Source organism: Protomyctophum bolini (genome assembly GCF_963924005.1).
Source record: "Protomyctophum bolini genome assembly, chromosome: 17".
NCBI classification, from domain to species: domain Eukaryota; kingdom Metazoa; phylum Chordata; class Actinopteri; order Myctophiformes; family Myctophidae; genus Protomyctophum; species Protomyctophum bolini.
This window is the reverse complement of record NC_137878.1, coordinates 17,647,073-17,667,526: the sequence shown is the minus strand read 5'-3', so window position 1 is coordinate 17,667,526 and position 20,454 is coordinate 17,647,073. Positions and strand designations below refer to the sequence as shown.

The 20,454-nt window shown below is 42.0% G+C and overlaps 3 protein-coding genes across 11 annotated transcripts in view; 1 reads left to right on the top strand and 2 right to left on the bottom strand.

The window, feature by feature from the left end:
- The window catches only part of pleca (plectin a), a 119,300-nt gene that overhangs the window by 52,901 nt on the left and 45,945 nt on the right, over positions 1 to 20,454 (bottom strand). For 2 of the 8 annotated variants that reach the window (XM_080787851.1, XM_080787853.1), the window contains exon 1: positions 5,152 to 5,286. The exons of 3 other annotated variants lie outside the window; for them this stretch is intronic. In XM_080787851.1, the coding sequence (XP_080643977.1) occupies positions 5,152 to 5,197 (46 nt within the window). In that variant the 5' untranslated portion in view covers positions 5,198 to 5,286. Of the gene's footprint in view, positions 1 to 2,547; positions 3,021 to 5,151; positions 5,287 to 6,455; positions 6,493 to 20,454 lie in introns of those variants that run through there. 3 more of the 8 variants (XM_080787861.1, XM_080787864.1, XM_080787854.1) reach the window with 2 other exon arrangements.
- The window catches only part of fbxl6 (F-box and leucine-rich repeat protein 6), a 204,083-nt gene that overhangs the window by 153,523 nt on the left and 30,106 nt on the right, over positions 1 to 20,454 (top strand). The gene's annotated exons all lie outside the window — the stretch shown is intronic.
- The window catches only part of LOC308332172 (uncharacterized protein), a 49,871-nt gene that overhangs the window by 1,404 nt on the left and 28,013 nt on the right, over positions 1 to 20,454 (bottom strand). Inside the window, exons 1-2 of one of the 2 annotated variants that reach the window (XM_080787866.1) lie at positions 13,325 to 13,439; positions 10,844 to 13,022 (exon numbers count right to left, since the gene is read on the bottom strand). In XM_080787866.1, coding sequence (XP_080643992.1) covers positions 10,844 to 12,986 — 2,143 coding nt within the window. In that variant the 5' untranslated portion in view covers positions 12,987 to 13,022; positions 13,325 to 13,439. Of the gene's footprint in view, positions 1 to 10,843; positions 13,023 to 13,324; positions 13,440 to 20,454 lie in introns of those variants that run through there. The other variant, XM_080787867.1, reaches the window with a different exon arrangement.

Sequence of the window (20,454 nt, the reverse complement as noted above, 5' to 3'; positions counted from 1 at the left end):
TATACGTACTATCCCACAGTTTATGAGAACACAGATGAGATGGGGCCCAATTGCCCAAATCAACTGAAAGCAGATGATTTACAACCTATGGTCATTATGGTCTGCTACTTAAATTACTACACAAACTCTCAGCTGCAATCATTACAATCACACGCTCAGAGAAAATGACTCTTTCCTTATTCAGCCTTACACGTACACACACACACACACACACACACACACACACACACACACACACACACACACACACACACACACACACACACACACACACACACACACACACACACACACACACACACACACACACACACACACACACACACACACACACACCCCCACACACACCCCCCCACACACACACACACACACACACACACACACACACAATTACTCTGATTGTTTCTGAGGTCTTGAGGATCAGATCGGGAACACGTGGACACAGCTTAGCAGCAACTATAAGTTTGTTATGTTATGTCTGTAACCAGGGTACACAGACACCCCAACCCCCTCCTCTTTCCTGTGTTGAGTTGACCATCATCACCCGACCTTTGCGTGCGGCAGGGCTGCAGATCATTCTGTGTGCTTTTTTTAACCTGGCTGGTAAATCCCCTTTGCCCCAGAGCCACCTTCCCCCTTAATGAACGACACCAAAGGCACCGTGTTACAACAGACTACAGCCTTGCTTTACACAAGTACTCTTGGTCAGGCCAGGTTTTGTCTGCCCAATGTCATGCAGCACGTGACATCCACTCTACGCACCTTTCCTTTTGTTTGAACTAGACGTGTAATGTCAACAGAAAACCTATACTGCTGTGTACCACCTCTGTGACAAAGTAAAAACATGGCTCAAACACATTTAATGGCAATATAATTGTGCAACAGTAAGTCTTGATCGCTACGAGTCCAATCATGAAACCTGGTTTCTTCACATGCAAATCAGCTGAATATCAACATAGTGTAGAGATGGCATTGTGCCTACTTTACAACACAAAGCTTGCATGCCTGCCATTTACCAGTCAAACCTCTCTTCCTGGTCACATTATATCAGCCACAACCACAGATTTAGGCATATTGTATGGTTCTGATCAGTGCAGATTCTCTAACAGCAAATTGATGAAGCATAGCTCCTTTCTTTTCTTCTTTGTCATCTAAGTCATCACTTTCATATTTTATTTTCTCTCTTTTTTGCCTAATAAGCACTGCAGATCCCCCACCTTTCCTCAAGTTGCACTGCCTAGTCATTGTTTTTAAAGTTACCTCTCATGCCATAACATATCAAGTTGAAAAATCTCCACTCATCAGCTTTAGGCGGGCCCTCCTTGACTTCCTGTATGTGTGTGTGTGTGTGTGTGTGTGTGTGCAGGGGTGGGCTTATGCAGAGACCAGAGAGACTCATAATGATAAACCTGTCATCACTAAACCAAAGCCATTTCACACTGCCTGTGTACAATACCTGGGCATTGTTCAACAATATAAAGTTATCTCCCAAAAATAAAACTGAAGGCAACGGTCCTCTCAAATAACACTTTTATCCTTTAAAGTTGGCCTCAGGTGATGTTAGTAGTAGATGCCATAGATGTATGTTAAGTTGCGTTATTATCATGTGCCACTTCACTGAATGATTAAGTATTTTCTAACTATGTACAGTGGCTGTTAAACAGGTTTTCTGACAGCACAACCATAATATGGGAGGGAGGGAAGAGGACTACTATTGTCCTCTTTCCACACCTGCAGACTTTCACCCAGGCATCCTGTAATTTGCCTTGGGGTGTGGCTGATTTGGTTACCTGCGGCCACAGATGTACTGGGCATGTACTGTACTTGTAGGCTATTTGGAGGCCACAATCGTGACGAGCTGTGTCAACAGTAAATTATAGATCAGCAAGGTGTGTCTGTCGCTAAACACCACATACCTGAGAGGTAAACTTCAGCTTGGTAAGTGAGCAGATTGCATTCTGATCTCCCACCCTCCTAAAGACAGATTGTCTGTGTGAAAGGGCCCGCTGGGGCCTGTTGAACATTTTTATAAACAGGCCAGAGTGAGCACAACTGTTGTTGAGAGAGTCTCAAATGTCAAACAATTCCTGCATTAAAGATTCATCCTGCTGAATCCTGCTCCATACAAAATGACATGATCACAAAAGTAGAAATACTATGTACGTCTTTAAGACACAATGCAAAGTAAACTACAATCAGACAGACCTAGACATCAAAACATAGTTGAGTGTAAGTAATATCCTAAAATCCTACGTCATCACATTTCCACCAGCATTTACAGGGTTAACACCACTCTCTACACGGCAGGAAACTGAGAGGGGAGTGTTGGGAGAAAAAAAAACGAGGGGGTGAGGAAGAGATACAGGGGAGTGTGCATCACGACAAAACACAGCGAGAGAGAAACGAGAGAGGAGGCACAAACACTGAAGACAACCATTGGGTACCGGTTTGCCACAGAGGAAAACAACTACTTTGATCTACCAGGCACAAAATACTATAGCACCAGCAGTGCTCCTTAAGTAAGACTTGTAACTAAGCCTGTCTTACCTTGCTTCTTACGTAGTCTCCACTGCCAAAAGATGTATAGAGTAACGACGTGTCCCACAACCACCAGGGTTGGGAACACATTTCCAGGGGGGCTTGCCGGCATCGGGCCTGGGACAGAATGGAGAGTCACAGGCTCCAAGGACAGGTGGGAGGGTTGGGGTGAAAGGTGAGGGAGGGTGGAGGAAGGGAGGTGGGGAGGGGGGCGTCTAGGGGTGTGGTGCCATCCAGGACTTTAAAACAAGAGTGGTGGCCAAGTTGCTCGCGACTTTTACAAGAGTGAGCCGAGTGGAGCGAGCAGGGCAGCCCGCCTCCCTCCTTCGCTCTTTTTCCCCCTGCCAGTGAGTCAGTCCTCTCTGGCTCCAGCAGTGGCTGAGCTCCCTCCCCTCTTTCTCCCTCTACCCTTGCTCTCTTTTCTCGCTGCAGGAACTTTCTTTTCTTTCTATAATTCTTATTCTTAGTTATTTAAAACATATTTTTTCTTCACAACTTTTCTCTAATTACAAGCCCTTTGCAGTGTTCAATAGAAGGTTCTAGTCTTCTTTAGCGACTCCACTTGGTCATTGCGAGAGGCTCTCTGCATTTCCCAGTGCTACGCTTCCCGCAGCCTATCTGCAGCAGTTAATAATACATGAGGCTGTTTTGTGTAATAAACACACACTCACAGACACACACATCTCTATCTCTCAAGTCAGCATTGATAAGGTCAGCACTGATAAGGAGTTCAAATACAGAACACCTAAACCTTGCTTCCAAATTTACTGTTCAATAAGTCCATAAAGAACGTTTTGCCCCTCGACAAAGACCCTTGCAGTTATTTTCCATCCCACTTTATGAGTCATGTATGATCCAAGTCCTTCCCCCTTGTCTCTGTGTTTGTATTAAACCATGACTCCCATTTTATTTTCCCTCACAGTATAGACAGACAGCTCGCCATCAATCCTGTTTCATCGTGCGGCTTAATTTGAATTTTTCTGAATGCTAATTGCTTCCTTATGCTGGGACAGCATATCCCATGCGGCATGCCCATAACCTTCCCAGAAGCCTGCATAAATGAATAGTGTTTGACCACCAACCAGTGAAAAGCCACCAAAATAAAAATGGTAATGATGGTTAAAAAGAATCTCTTTGAAACCTTCTCCGTCACTCAGTCAATAGGCTTACCCTATACCATTCTTTTTAGGACTTCCCCTGTTATTAAAATTAAACAGTCAGCAGACAGTAATATTCATAATATTAAATCTCTCTCTCCTTATTTTGATGTGCATCATCGACATCAATACAATTATTCTGTAACTGTAACCATGTATTTCTGTACTGCAACTTCCTAAATTACCACTATTCTGACTCATTCTGTAACCTTTGTACAGAGACACTCAAATTTTAGGGCTACATTATTAGGCAAAGCTTTTGGTGCATATACTTTCAACAAACAAACCCTATCTACTGACCCTCCCTAAGCTGTGTGCACACACCCATATGCATAATGGACAAGATCAAAAGCTTTACGCAGTGGACAAACTGACATTTGCCTCAATTTGCAAAACACAGCCAGCGAGCCAGGAGAGTTTTAGCTTCAGCACTGCAGAGTGTCAATTACACCCATAATACCATGCTGTAACCTGGCACCAAGACCAGTGTCATGGTTGCAAAGGGATGGCGACGCAATGCAACATAACAGCCGTCTCCCATTAAAAAAGCCCAAATAGATCTAATAACATCACCTGTGTCGTGCTCAATGTCAGTGTATAAACAAAACAGTGATTGACCACATAGAGTAGACCTTCAACAAACTATAGTTTGACATTTCGATATATTACAGTTAACGCAGGTAAAGCATGCCATGTGCCACCAAAAAGATACTTATGAAACATCTTGGGCCACTTCCACTTAGAAACTATATATCAGACGAACATGAAACATATCAGTTGATAAATAAGAATTAAGAAGCGACAAATGCTTCAAGGACCATGTGCTTTGATGCTGACCGTGTAAATTTGCCAGTTCATAATCAGGAAGATCTCATTTGATCTGTGCATAAATGTTAACCAAATATCTGGATCGTAATAAAAGTGATAATGAAAGAGAATACAGTGTGTGTTGAGTGAATATCAAGCAGTGGAATAAAAGCAATAAATACAGATGTTTGGCTATAGCAGTTTAACCTCTCCTACCACTCCCACAAGGGTGGAGTCCGCCCACTACTACTGTCCTCACAGTAGGATGCTTGTTCAATCACCCCCTACGGCAGTAGAGGTCCTATCTTCTCACATTGACTGCAAAACTAATTTAAGAGTAGTACAAAAGTTATTTTGAAATCAGTCAAAATATCAAAACAATAATAAGCTCTAATGCTGACCTTCACATCACTAAAAGAGTACTATTAGTAGGACAGTTTGTTTAAGGTACAACAATGACTGGAAACTCAACATTAATTTATTGAAAATCATCCGATACCAAAAACAACATACCAATAAAGGGAATGGGACAGGTGACATGCATCACCACGTTTTCCTTACTGTCACCATCTCAAAGCATCCTTAAGAGCAATGATACAAAGTCCAATAGGGCCTGTTCCTACTACAAAAGATAAAACAATCCACTTACCATGTGGTCTTTTTTTTCGACAACAAGAACAGCAGCAAAGGTCCATCTTTACTCTGCCCGTTCGTGTCTTTCAAGCATTATTCTGAACTAATACTGCAAGGATTCACATCTGACCTCAAGACACTGCACACTGATGAAAACCAGTACAGGGGGCGTGCTTGGAAAGGAATGAAGGAAGAAAAAAGAAAGGGAAAAAAAATCTGGAAGTGGGGCTGGGAAATAAAAAACTAGACAGCCGCGCAAGTTGGAGTTAATTTGTTCCGTTCGCAGTGGAAAGCACTGCATATCTCTGGTGCTGTGACGAACAGTACTGGGCGAGAGCCATTTGCAGGGCTGTGTAAATACTAGGGGACACATTTCATTTTCTTACAGGATGGAGACAAAGAGCGGAAAATGTGGATTTGCCAGCCAGCTACCATAACAAAAGGTTTGTCTGTGGGAGACATTAAAAAAACCTAGGAAATTAGAGAAAATGTGCTCAGAATAGCCAATCACAATGTACTGTGTGCTGGTCAGAGCAGTGGCTCTAGTACACGGCTTGAGGGCTTTAATAGCATTGCACATCAATGTATTTAAATCGGCACAAGTGATCAAAAACCCTTTACAAATTGGGATTAAGTGCTACTTTATATAATCAAAATTTATATTAGAAATAATGAACAATTAAACTTGTAATGGTGTGTCCAGGCAACAGATGTTAGTCATTGTCGGCATGCTATTTATATACTGTACATTATATTATATATGGCACCCTATATAGGAATGACCCTCACTTTCGTGAATGCAGGCAAATCACCCAAGATGAGGGAGGGGGCAGAGTGCTATTGGCAGAGAGAGTTTGGGGGACCAGCCAGTCAGGGCCTCTCCCCCTGCCCACGCCCCCTGCGTTAAACACCAGGGAACATGATCCCAGACACCCACAGACACAGCGTGGTCTTTACTCCAAGTCTTAGAAAGCTACGAGCTATAATTTGCTTCAGTCTCACTCTCTATATGTAGTAAGTCTACGGTTGCAATAAATGCATGCATGCATTGGAAACTTATTTGAGAGTTACAAATTACAAATGTGCACTACAGTAAACATTTATGGATGTCTAAAAAATGGATGTCAAAAGCCCTTACATATAAGCCCTTATTTATAACTGATACACTAGATCCAAGAGGCACACCCAAACCTGCAAACCTGTGCCATGCTCGCTGGTCCTACAGTATCTCATCCCAAGCAAACACTATCCATAAGGTACGTCTGTGGTGACATCTCTTGGTAAGAAGACAGAAGTGTACGGACAGTAATTGCTTCCTACCTTGGCCCTGTTGGATCAATGCTTCCATGAGATCTATGACATGAGTCATTTCCATCCTAGCAGCCATGCTTCTTGGTGCTGAATTCTCTGAATTAATTAATCACTTGCATACGTACATGTATCAGAAAGTATGATACTAACCAAAGCTCTGCTATGTGCTACTGTTGTCACTGCATGTACAGTATGCACAGCCCTTCTAAATGTTGGGGTTTAACGTTCAGCAGGCTGGGCTTAAACAGGGAGTACTGCAGGCCAGATTCAAGGTGGCAACTGCCACATGTTCCCATCTGGAGCGCTCTGCAGCTTTGCCCTCTCGCGTGGCGGCACGGGAGGAAGGAAAAGTTGACTGTGGCTTAATTGGACTCACATTTCCCGATCTTTGCTTAGTCATATATCAGCCCTGAAAGTTCTCAGGCAGGCCGTGGACCCAGGGAGGGTCTGAGAACAGGCTAAATACTGCCGCCTACATACCATCATCTTTTCACCATTACAATCATTCATAAAAGAGACCAAACTAGTGCAACATAGAAATTCGATGTGTTTCTGACAATAGGATGGCCTTGTGCTTATAGAAAGCCACAGGTTCGAAGCCCCTCCCCTCTCACCTACACACCAAAGCCCTTAAACTAAAAGAAAATCACCATAATTAAATTGTAAATAAAAATGGTCTGATAGTGCCTCACGCAACTGCCACATACTGTACAAGTAAGCAGAGTATACTATATTTGTACACTGTGTGACTCTACAGTCTACAGCCAGGACCATGTGCTTCAAGGCACTTTGGTCTCTAGTAAAGCTAATTTCCCAGCAGAGGGCAGCAGTACCGCCATCACATCTTCAATCATCCCTACTGGAATTTATAAATATGCAACAACCATATTCCATACTAGACTTGTTTATCTGGAATGGATACAGACCTCGACAGAGAATGTGTTTCTACGACCTGTAGTAAAAATATGTCTGTGGATCTGACTTGACAAAAACCTTGATTCAGTTCTACTTCTAACACAAAGCAATGGATTTTGAGGTGCAACTCAAATCCGCATTTCTCAGACAATATCATATTAAACTGCGAGTTAAAATATACAGTGTGAACAGTGAACACTGACGTTTTAACCTTTGAGATCAATCACCAATAACCAATATGAGATTAGATTACATTTTCCTGGGACAGCAAGTTGTGGAAGTTTTAAAAGATAGGTTTTAAGATACTGTGCATGTACTATGAACATGTTTTTCCATATATTACAGAGATCGTTGTTCTTATCCTGTAATATATACAGTATACAGCATATTGTATTATAGCCTATACAGTTTGTGTATGTACTGTATGTACTATGTATGTACTATGTATGTATGTATGTATGTATGTATGTATTTTAAAAGGGGGGCTTTTTTGTAAAATCCCAGCCTACAATACCTTCAAATATTTAAAATCCAAAGTAAGGTTACCAGTGAAAGGCAACCTGCCTATTCACTAGAGACTATGCAAGGCAGAGGCGCCAACCCCCCTAAGTCCAAGTTAGACTAGAACGTGCGTATGTATACGTGTATGTATGTAACATGTATGTAACATGTATGTAACATGTATGTATGTATGTATGTATGTATGTATGTATGTATTAAATATTCGGCAATAATAGGCAATTATTCTGTGAAACTAGCCGATCTACAAGCTAACAAACACTGTAATGCAAAGTGACACGTTGTCAAGGGGGAAAAGAAGGGGGCCAAGAACAGAGCAGATCAGTTTAAGTGGTTTTAAAAAAACAGTCCTTTCTGGAAAAAAATGTCCACACACTACCCAGCAAAAACTAATAGGATCACAGTGATATAGCATGTCACTTGTCATGCATCACAAGTGGAATTTGCATTCCTGCTATGCAAATTCTAATGAGTGAAAATAACTTCATACTGCATTTAATGAATCGTCCATTACGGTTCAGGCATGCACTTAACTCATTCACTCCCAAGAATAGAAAATAAATATTTAATTATATATATACTATATTTTATAAATACCCTTTTTTTTTTTTGCGGTTTTCAATTACTATAACTAGAAGCCATGGAGGGAAAAAAGGTGTAACGCAGAAACCTGAAGCCTGTAGAATGTTACCATAGGTGCGCGTCGCTGTTTGATGACGTTGCTTAGAGTGGTCCAAATGGGCAAAAGAGGTGGTAAAATGCCTGAATAATGCGATTTATATTAACTGTAAAATATGTGTAGACATTGAGGGCGGGATAATAGTCTGAGTATTTATGGATAGTCTGTGGAAGTGTGGAGGCAAGTGGAGTGCTGGTAAGCTCGGCCCTAGCAACCAGACACCACGTCAACCTGGTAGTGTATTTATTTTTCTTCTTCACAGAATCAAATGTTTTTATTCCATTAAATGATTATAGTGCAAACTGCAAAGCAACCAGTCTGTCCTTGACTCATTCTATTACTGTAATTGATAGGTCACACCTGCATCTTTGCACGTAAATCATCAAAGATGTGCTCATGCCACAAACTCAATGTGGCATGTAATTCTTGCCATCAGAAGTATGATAGACCTCCATCTCATTTGACGAAGGCCTCACTAATAATCATGATAAAATGGCACAATTCTTTCTACTCAGTCTGTGTCTCATAGGAGGGCTGTGGGCAGTTCAGAAACCCGTCCACCAGTGACATCATCGTTAGGCAGAATATCTTTTAAACAAGTTTGTTTTTACAAAAATGTTTACATTTTTATTATAGTGAGAATGATGGCTTCCATTTTCGCATTGCAACTTTTCAGGACTCCAAAGCCTGCAGTTTCTATTAGCTTGGATTCCCCATCGATGATGTCACTGGTGGACAGGTTTCTGAACTGCCCATGAGACACAGACAGAGTAGGACAAAATGGTGGCATTTTAATCATGATTATTAGTGAGGAAAAGTGGTGAAGTGGTCCTTTAACTAGCCTACAGTAAAAGTGAAGAGAGCGTGCAGGATTCTGTTGTTTTTTTGCATTGACCCTTAAGGTCTTTTTCTTTTGTCCGATGGCATTCACACTTGCCGTGCAAAAAATATTTCTAGCTCCAAGTAAGATAAGATCTGTAGAATTATTTGACAAACGATATAGCACCTAGCACTGATTACATAACATGCATTTTACAGCTTTCTACCGGTAATTCATTCCCCCACTCAGCTGAGAGCAGGAGTATAGAGTAGCGAGGAGAAAGTATGCCTTTGTAAATATTTGCAGTGTACATAAGGGGGGGGGGGGGGCACTGGATCAGCACACAGTACAGTCAGGGTTCGATTTGCAAAGAAAACAGAGGGAATATGGGGGGGGGGGGGGGGGCATTTTCTTATCCACGTATGCCCTATATACATTGTTATACAACAATAGCAGAATTGCCGATCTATAAGCTCACAATGTGTCGCATTGCAATGCACAGAGAGCTTATAGATCAGCAATTTTCCCTTTTTTAGATTTAATAAGTGAAGAATGTTTAAGATTTTTTTTTAATTTGATGAAGATAAGGACAGCAGGGTTCTATGAAATTGTTACATTTAAAGTTGTTGATATTATCAAACATATCAGTGTATATTTCCCAAAAAGTTAAAATAAAAGGATAAAAATATATATTGAATTCACTCTGACCACAAGTATGACAAAAAGAGGCATGGATTTAACCCCATCCCCCCAGCAAATCGAACCCAGAGTACAGTACACAGCAGTGCAGTACGGTACAGCACAGCTCAACTTACACTAAAGCTCCATTTCTTTTTTGAGCACAGCTACTGTACGCACGTGGCCACTGAAACAGACAAAGTTGCACTGCCAAATGCAGAAATAAAAGTACTATACAGCACGGTGCTGTGTGTGTGTGTGTGTGTGTGTGTGTGTGTGTGTGTGTGTGTGTGTGTGCATGTTATATATATGCAGGAGGAGAAAATGTGTAGAAAAGCTCCAGCATCTTGGCAATCCTCTGAACATTGAGACATCATAGAAACACAATTAAAAAATGTACAAGCACATTCTATAAGTGCATAAATGCAAATGACAATGTACTGTAAATAGAATTAGGTGAGAAACTGTTAACATTTAATATAAAATATAAACATTTTACATTAGCCATGCAGCATGCAAGCAAGCAGTAGCAGAGCAGTGCAATTCCCTTCATCATTCCTCCTAAAGATGACATTCAATTAGCAGACTGCTGGTTATTGTTAAGCTCTATCGAAAATGACAAGCCCATTATTTGTATCACTACTAAATCAAATCATCCCGCACTCACCCCCCCACGCATTCACAAACAGAAAGAGTATGCATAGCAACGCCTGCATGCTGCAGGAAAAGACAGGAAGAGGAATGAATAGACAGGAGGAGGGAAAAGGAACTAGATTGGGCTCGAACCTTCCAGGGAGTCTGGCCAGACCTTCTTGACCTCTTGTTCCTCACTGGGGTCTTCTGTGAGGAAGCCCCAATCTCCATGAGGCAGATTGCTCTTCAGGACATTGATGGGGCTATCAGAGGAGACAAAGGGGCTGGCAAAATGTGCCTCAAATGCCTCAGCCTTCTCTTGCTCGAGTCCAAGCTCAGGTACCATGTCAGTAACCATTACTGAGGAGGAGGACATCTGTACGAAGGTATGTGACTGGGACATGACTTCGGTGACATTTTGTTCCTCCACTACTGTAACTGTTTCCTGCGTAATCTGCATACTGGACCTTTCAGGACAAACAGCATTATGGCTCACTCCGGTCTCGTCCGACAGGTTTGTGAAGTCATCTGCGACTGGCGATGGAGGGCTTGGTAGTTCATAGTCGGAATCTGACTCAGGGGTCTCAGCTTTGGCAGCAGGAACGTGGGTTTCTAACTCGTTGTCCACAAGCTCTTTGGGTTCTTCCAGGATGTCAATCTCAGCGTCACATAGCACCTCAACAGGAACATCAGGAGTGTCTTCAGCGGACACTGCCTCGGTGACCACTTCTTTAACAGCATCCTGTTCCTCTACTTTGGGTTCTTCAACCAAGGGGGCTGGTTGGAAGTCTACCTCCACAGGTTCATCTGGCTTAACTTCAGTAATGATCTCTTCAGTGACTTCAGCAGGTTCCTGCAGAAATGGCTTAGGTTCATCTTCTTCTTCATCTTCTTCATCATCATCATCGTCTTCGTCGTCGTCCTCCTCATCATCATCGTCATCGTCGTCATCTTCTTCTTCATCTGCTTCCAACACATCTCGGATCAATTCTTCTGAATGCACTTGGGTTATAGCCCCCTCTTCTTCCAATACTGTCTCTTCTACAGGCTCAGGCTCTTCGGCGACCACAGGTGGCTCAGCAGAAACAATCTCTTGAACTATTTCCTCCTCCACAGCGTCCTCCCCAGCTTCCTCCACAGCTTCTTCCACAGCTTCTTCAACAGCTTCTTCCACAGCGTCCTCCACAGCTTCCTCCACACTTGGAGCTGGGATCTCTGGCTCCACTTCTGTCTCCACCGCAGACAGAACCTGTGGCAGCTCCTCAGGGATCTCTGGTGTGCTAGGAGCCTCAACAGGGACCTCAGAGATTGGTTCCTCTGAGTCTTCAGAGGTAAATACTGGAGCCAGGGCTGATTCAAGGACCTGGTGAACAGCAGGAACCTCCTCTGTCATGCTGGCAGCCACTTCAAGGATTGGCTCCTCTGCCAGGATGACCACAGGAGCAAGCGTTGGCCACTGGACCACTGGAACCTCCTCAAGTACCTCTGGAATGATGGGCTTGACCGCAGGAATGAACGGTGGTGGCAGGGTTTGTTCAGTGACCTGCTGAACCTCAGGCAAAGCCGCTGGAACTTCCTTGGGGATCACTGGGACTCTAGAGGTTGGTGGTTTGGGCTCTCTAACTGGGGCAGCATTTCTACTCTCAGAAGAAAACTGAGAGCCTCTGAAACCTCTCTTCTGGCCCTCCTCTGGCATGCGCTCCTCGCCTCTACGGAGGCCCTGGCCTCTCCTGAAGAAAGTCTGGGTCTGAGCACCAGGCTCTCCAGGAGGGGCACGGGACTGGTAGGAGCCCCTGAACCTCATCGGGGGCTTGTCAGATTCCTCTTCCTCTTCCCCGGGTCTCTTGTGGCGGTAGCGTTGACGGTCCATCATGCCCTCCTGGCTCTCTCCAACTCCCGCCCTGGGTTTGGGAACATAGGATGTGGGGCCTTCCACCGTCTGACTCCCCACCCGATTAGCCCGTCGCATCACATCCAGAGTGAAGGCAGGGCGACGCACACGTTGCAGGGAGGAAGGAACGATCTCGGGGGGCAGGTGAAGGTACTCACGCAGGTACACAATGCCCTCATTGGTCAGATAATAGTAAGCATGTTTCCAAGCGAAGGTCTCCCTGACAAAGCCCCTGGACTTGAGTGAGCCCATGACACGAATCACCTTTATGTTGGCAATCCCTTCCAGGTTAGGATGCATGCACTGAGGACGGCTGTCCTTCTTCGCCACCATGACGCCATCCCGGAAGAGGAGCTCATAGATGGCCCTCAAGTCGACTAAGGGCATTACCATTCCGGCCACCATTTTGTCTTCTTAAAATTTCTTCAAGGGCCTGATCAACTTTCAAAACAGAAGAAAACAAACTTGTCACACCCAGATATAGGCTAGCAAAACCTATAGCTGTCAATGTCCTGAGACATCACAAAAACAAATCAAACATTTGCAACATAAAGAAGTTTTCATCAAATACTTCTGCCTGTTATAATTGTGCAGTTCCACAACATCAGACATGCTCTATGACGAAAATTCTTGGAATTATTCTTTTTCGATCAGTGTCTATCAGAAGTTATAAGGTATTGATCTACCAAAACAAAACACATGAGTCAGCACAGAGAAACAGCAATTTTCACAACCCCTCCTACCTTTTTATGTGTCTCGATAGAAGGAGAAGCAGCCTGGACAAGAGTCGAGAGGGAAGAGAGAGAAAGGGGAGAAGCCAAGTATGTGTATGTGTGTGTGAGAGTGCATGTGGGATGCATGGAAAGCAATAGAAAAGAAAGGAGCCAAGCAGGAAGAGAACGCAAAAGACGTAGAGAGAGTGACACACCCCCTCAGCACTACAGCACATGTGTTCGTACACTGTGTACCTAAAGGGGAACCCCTCCCCCTCCACTGCCTTGACACACCCCCTTTAGGGAGCCCCGAGCAGAATGGGCAGGAGTCCAAACACGAATAAAGCTCACATATACAGTAGAAGACCTGTGCTTAACAGTAGCACATATTCACAATTCAGTTCCCCACAACCATTATCAGAGTTAACTTTGAATCTTTTTTTGCACTTGATAACTTAACTTAACTAACAGGCCTATAGTTACAATGAAATGAAATGTCCATTGTGTAGGAAGTTTGAAGTTTTAACAATGGGGCAAACTCTCTGTTTACAGAGCAGGTGGGAAAATACAAGCTGTGGTACTTTATGAAACTGGGAAAAGTTTGCCTCAACACTATGCTAACAAGTTCCCTCTATGTACTCACTGTACAGTGTCCATGCATGTGCACATGTATGTCAGTGCAAGCACATGTGAGCTCCTCAGTGGAACAGCATGTTCCACTCCCAACCCTATAACTGGGGGAATTCATACTGAATGTAGGCCTACATTTAAAATACTTTTGGTGTTATATGGAAGTTCACAATTATTTTTATGATTATTAGGTCATAACATAAGTATAAATTGATCTTGAGAGTGACATACAGTGTGCAATAGATTCCTGATATACCTATATTATACTTGTTCAGGGTGGGAGAAGGGAATTATCTTCACAAATGCTGACCCTGACAGCTTGGCTAATCTCAAGTTCACATTTTAACTTGAAGATAATGTTTTCACTTATGCAAATATATATGCTACAGAACAGGCTGTGTGCAGAATGTCAGAGAGGTTCCATGTTGTCTGTTGAACTGGTCTGAACACATCCCAAGCGTTTGACACGTGGACAACTAGCATTCGATCTTTGCTTTGCTTAACTATACTGGACTACTAAAGTACATTATATTACGGTACACGTCACTGACTTCTAGACTTTTAATCGCAAACAAGGAACATATCCAGCACATATCCCGTTGAGGATCTACAATCAGGATGTCACATACTGTATTTCTTTTAACTGCACTCCATTTTTCTGTGTCTTTTTCTGTATTTTCATGTCATTTCTTTACACATTTGCTATGACAAAAAAGTCCAGGGGCAATTTCTCTTTTCTGCACACTAGGCTGCTCATTCTGACCTCTGGTAATTAATAGGAATCTGCATACCCATGCCAACCACTGTGCATGGCTTCCCAGAGAGAGGCCTTCATTTAACCAAAGGCTAGAGGCAAGATTTTGTCAAGGTGGCGCTTACTCGTACGTGTCCTTATAGCAGGTAACACACAGTTATGGTGAGGTGCTGATGACTGGGAATAAACTTAAAAGAAGAATAACGTGTTGCACAATCTAGGTCCATATGCATCAACCTCATTGATGACGATTCGGCCTACAGGTTTACTTCAAAATCAACAGATTTGCTGACACATCATATTATCATTATATGAAACATACTATTTTGTCATTTACTATGTCTGAAAGCAGATAATAAACAGCTACTAAAAATATAACTTATGCCAAATACATTTGAGTACATTTTAACAGTGTACTATTCAGGCTTGAAACAAAAAAATATTCATGGTAAGGGAGAAAGCTGGCAACCAATCAAGTACCCTAAAGGAAATGCATTTCCCAAACGGCCTTGTAACTGAAACAGTAGCCACAGTCCAGCTGTTGCAATCTCAGTGGGAGCAAACAGTTGCGAGTTTTGCAACTGGATGGTTGACATTTCAAATCGCTGGGCCAACTTGGGAAAGATAGTGACTCGAGATTGTGAAGAGGTGACATGCTTCACTCAGGCCCCTATTCCACCAAAATAAATTCGATTCTAAAACCGGTTCTGTTCAGGATTCTTGAACCCTTGGTGCTTTCTAGTATATTATGGTAAATGATATGTAATGCTTCTAGCAAACCGGACGCATTTCCACCAGTTTTAAGCAGAAACATAATCAAGGATATACGTCACTCAGGTTGTAGGCATTAATGCTTAGCTTGATAAACCTGAATTTCTTTTTTATCCTGCGGGGGAAATTCAGTTGTCAATGGCAGTTACAGTTTCCTAAAGTAAACTTTGCACGCATATTTAGATAACCAATATTGGATATCAGGAAAGCCATTGAAGGATATGTATAGAATATCTAAAGTGGAAACGCATCGTCGCATGTCATTTGAATAACTTGAATCATGAGGAGGAGCTGCTGTTATATGTACATCGGCAACACATTCATGAGAGAGATTTTTTCATTTCAGTTCCGCACCAACCTTCATTGTTCTGAGACAATTATTTTTCAGGGGAAAACCAAACTGGTTCTAAATTAGGTGGGAAAACAAGAACCCTGGTGTAAAAGGGGTATCACTGAAAAAAGCCACATTATCCCTAACAACTCAGTGAAGCACATTCTAAAACTCACAGGCGTGTGTTCATTTGAGCACAGGTGCGCACAAGTGAAAATTGCGGATCTATGAAAGCTCACAGCATGTTGCACATTGTGAGCTAGTAGATCTGTTATGTTTGGTGCACGACACACATGGGCAACTAAGTGTAAATCATCATGCATAGCTGTGTAAATCAGGCATAACGGAAGCTGGGCAATACTGCATGCAAACTCAGCAAGCACTGGTGAATTAAAGTCAAACTAATTTTAAAGATTAAAATGTAAATGCTTCACCATCTGAAAAGCATACTGAGTTCGAGCCACAACATATACAGTCTGTTTATTAGGCCATACAGTACATACAGTTATAGCTTAGCATACATAGATAGACTAACTCCAACATATGTTACTGAAAATAGCCATGTCATTAGGAGTATTTGAACAAAGAGGTAGCTAGTCCAGTGAAGTCCACTAGTACTGGATTTGACTACAGCCATCAGTGATTCCATTTCATACTGTATATCAGCCTAATGCTATTTATGAGGGTAAAAATACAGTAGTGAATATGTCCTATAAAATATTCTATACATTTTCAGGACAGAAGAAGAAGAAGAAGTAGAAGTAGTAGAAGAAGAAGAACTGGCCAAGGGACGGCAGTTGTACTTGGCTCAGAGCCAGTGCAATGAGCACAATAAAGGCATTCATGATCTCGTGCTGCTGAAATGGATACATGACAAACGCATGTTGTGGCCCTGCTACTCTCCATTGCTGGGCGGTCAAAATGTCAGCCATGTGATGACGAATGACTTTATAAAAAATGCAATGCAACAAAAACTTGATGATCCCGACCAGGAATAGAACCATTGAAAGGTCACTTGGAACACCCAAGTATGAAAACCTTTGGGATGGCTATGAAAGGTCATTAGTAATTGAAACCTTCTACTGTATGCTGTACATCAAGACGCCATATGTAAAACAAGTCCATTTGGCTTATGTTGATGTGTGTTCATTATTCACTGGGTAACCACATGCCATGTGTTGTGAGCTTGTAGATCAGCTATTCTTGGCTTAGGACACCATCATACCACAGACTATAAATTAGGCATACAACGATAGAATGGCAATTGAAGAGCTTGCCAGATAAGATATTACAAATAAAAAAATTGGTATTCTTCAAAGAATATCAGGAAAGCCCAAGTCAAAATACAGATTGTCTAAATGTTATTAATATACTGAACCTATAATATACTGAAATCTTAACAAAAGGAAAACTAAAAAGTGAAGAGGCACTGTCACTCACCTCAGTCACCTGAGGCTTTATTGAAAGCTGGTGTGATTTCATTTATTCTCTGTAAATGTTTTCAATTGAGATTTATTTTAATTTAATCGAATAAAATCACTAATCAAAATAATAAAAATCAACAAATAATAATAACCCATCCGTTACTACATGTGAAGGGCACAATACTGGGTTTAAAAACAGAGCTGAAACATTAAGTGGAGGCTGTCAAATCCGGCCATGTCTGGCATGCGGCAGACATGGCCAGCCCATCTCAGCTGGGAGCGCTTGAGCATGGCATAGACTCAGGGGGGTTCTTGCTAGGGGCTTGGCTGTGTTACTACTGTATGTATAGGGGAGACTATGAGTTTAATCCTGGCATTTGCCAATGCACCAAGGCAGAACTGCCAGTCAAAGCGAAGACTGAAAAATCACAGCGAGTCCTCGCCGGACATGCTTGCAGGTAATGAAGTCAAAGACGTTGGCTGCTATGTTATTTGTGTCAAAAGTGGCCGCTGAAGTATAAAAATGTGGTTTATGATTGACGATGATAAAGAGGGACAGATGATGGCTTCAGATAATGTTCAAAATAGTGAAATACAGGACATGTGATGTACAGTACGTATATCCACTACTGAATAAATAATAAATGGGGTGTAGTGTACTGTATACTTTAGTACTGTATATGCTGTGCACATTTGTTTGGTAAAAAACCTGAACACTCTTTGAAACAGCCAGTTATTTAGAACATGCCACTAAGGTCTAAACATTGAGATGCAGTAGCCTGATACACCCTTGATAATATATTAATTTAATGTCCGACTCTGATATTCAAGAGCAATATAGCAAACTCATGGAACTGAAACTGATGGCATGGACTGGTTTTGGCTGTTTCTATTTTTGGTAGATAAAATAATGCTGATATGGCAGCAGTAAATAATGAGTGGGTGCGGAACTGCGGATGTGGAGAGGAGTCGACCGATCAAAGGAAAGAGAGCAGACAGACGAGCAGACAGACAGACAGAAAGATATACAGTATGGAGAGAAAGAGTAATGGAGATCATATATCTCCTTTTAAGTGTCACAAGTCATAACCTCCTCCATTCTCATGCCCTCCTTCACAATCTATGAACAAAATAAATATCATAATCTAATAGGCAGATTACAGGATGGATCTTTCTTGACTTTGGTGACCCTGTGGCCTTTCCTCTAGCTCTAGCACCATGTTAAGGCTACAATTTCTAAAGGCTTTTTCGTTAATATTTATTTTATTTGTTTTAAACTTTTGCTGTTGTTAATCCTTTAGAGAATATATTTGGATCCACAATTGAGAATGCAGGGCTCTAATGATGTCACAATCTATAATTACATTTGGGAGAATTCCACGCCCACATATTTGTGCCCATGGAGCGCACAACTTTGTGCGCCGGTTCAGGTGACCAAGTCATACCAAGTATGCAGAGTAGGGGAAGTGCCGTTCACACCTGTGCTGTGTTGCTGTGATACGTCACTGTCTTGACCTCTCTTCAACCCAGTGTTGTGTAGTCTGCGACTACTGACCAATCAGAGCACGGCTTTCCTACACCCAGATTTTGCAGTTTTTTTGTTTCAACTCTGTACTGAAAATACTGACATTTTTGCACATCTCTCTGCTAACACACCAGATGTTGTTGTGGTCAATGAAGAGAACAAATCAGTTTTCATTCTTGAAATGGCCTGCACCTTTGACTCTAGCTTAGAGGAAGCCTTTATGACTAAGGTCATTAAGTACCAGCCTCTCCTCCAGACCATCATTGAACTAGGCTACAGGTGCAATCTATATGTGTTTATCTTCGGCAGCCTAGGACATGTACACAGTTTGGTCGTAAGAGGCTTCCAACAACTTGGGATGCCAAAAAAAGCAGCCAAACGGCTTGCGAAATTCTGTGCAATATCTTCCACTATCGGTAGCCGCCAAATATGGCGAAGACGCTGTTACCTGTACCCCTGAAGGGTGTGTGGGTATTTGTTCGGGATTTGCTGACTGCATTCTGTACGGCACCTTGTAAATATTTGTGTCCTTGTATTTGTGTCTCTTATGTGGACATAAATGTGTGTGTGTGTGTGTGTGTGTGTGTGTGTGTGTCACTCGGACACACGATATTCACGGAGAAACAACAACACGGACCGCGTGGCGTTAGACGCGATTCTAGTGTCTCACAATGGCTCAAAGTGGTCAGTCAGTTACTCAGTTTTAGGAGCAGCAGGGCCACTTTTGGGACTTTCAGTCTTTCCCCCTTAGAAATGTGATTCTATTCGATATCTATTTATCCTGATTCCTGTTCACAAAAAATTCTCCAGTGTGGACTGTGGATGTCGACCGTGGCTACCGGTATACGGAATACGGAGCCACTACTAGGTGTCAGTGGGTAGAACAGTATAAATGGTATAAAAAAAAGTTAAAAATCACAGCAGTGAATGTGTAAATACTGATCCTGGCACCCCTATTTTGGGCATGTCATCATTGGCAAAAATGTTCAAAGAATCTTTTTATTAAAAAAGGAAAAAATAGATCTACAAGCTCACAATGCTCAGAATGAATATGGGCATGTAAGTGCCATTTGTACACTCTTTTGAGTTAAATTAACATTCTTTAGCAATACTATAAAGCAAAGCCATGCTTTTTTAGATAAATAAAATAAATGAATACATTTACTAAATATACATACTAAAACAAGAAAATGCCTTAGTACAAACTAGCACTGGTACTGCAGGGTATACAGTTCATGAGGCTTAACTACATGATCCCTAGCATCCATATTCTGGGGGTAAATAGCTGAACATTCTGTTAAAATAGGCAATTTACAAGCTCACAGCGTGTCGTGTTGTGATCTTGTAGCAATTTGATGTAGAGGGAAAACGGGGGGATTAAAGTATAGACCCCTGGGGGCTCAGTAATAAAGTATAGGATTTAAGTGGTTAAGGGATGATTTGCCATCTGGACGACATTACTGAAACATCTTCCTGATAGTTTCAAGTCTAGAGCTTTCATGTAAACTATGAAATGTATGAGCAGTTAAAGTCTCTGATAAAACTAAAGTTGTCATTTTTTAATGACATTTAAATCTGTCACTTCGTCAACTCTACTGTACTTCAGAATCAGATTCAATTCCTTTTTAACATGTAATGTAGTCCTCACTTCCATTTTCAAAAAATATCTTATAGCACTATGTTTTTGCTATTATTTTAATGTTGTTTTGTTTTATTATTTCGCCT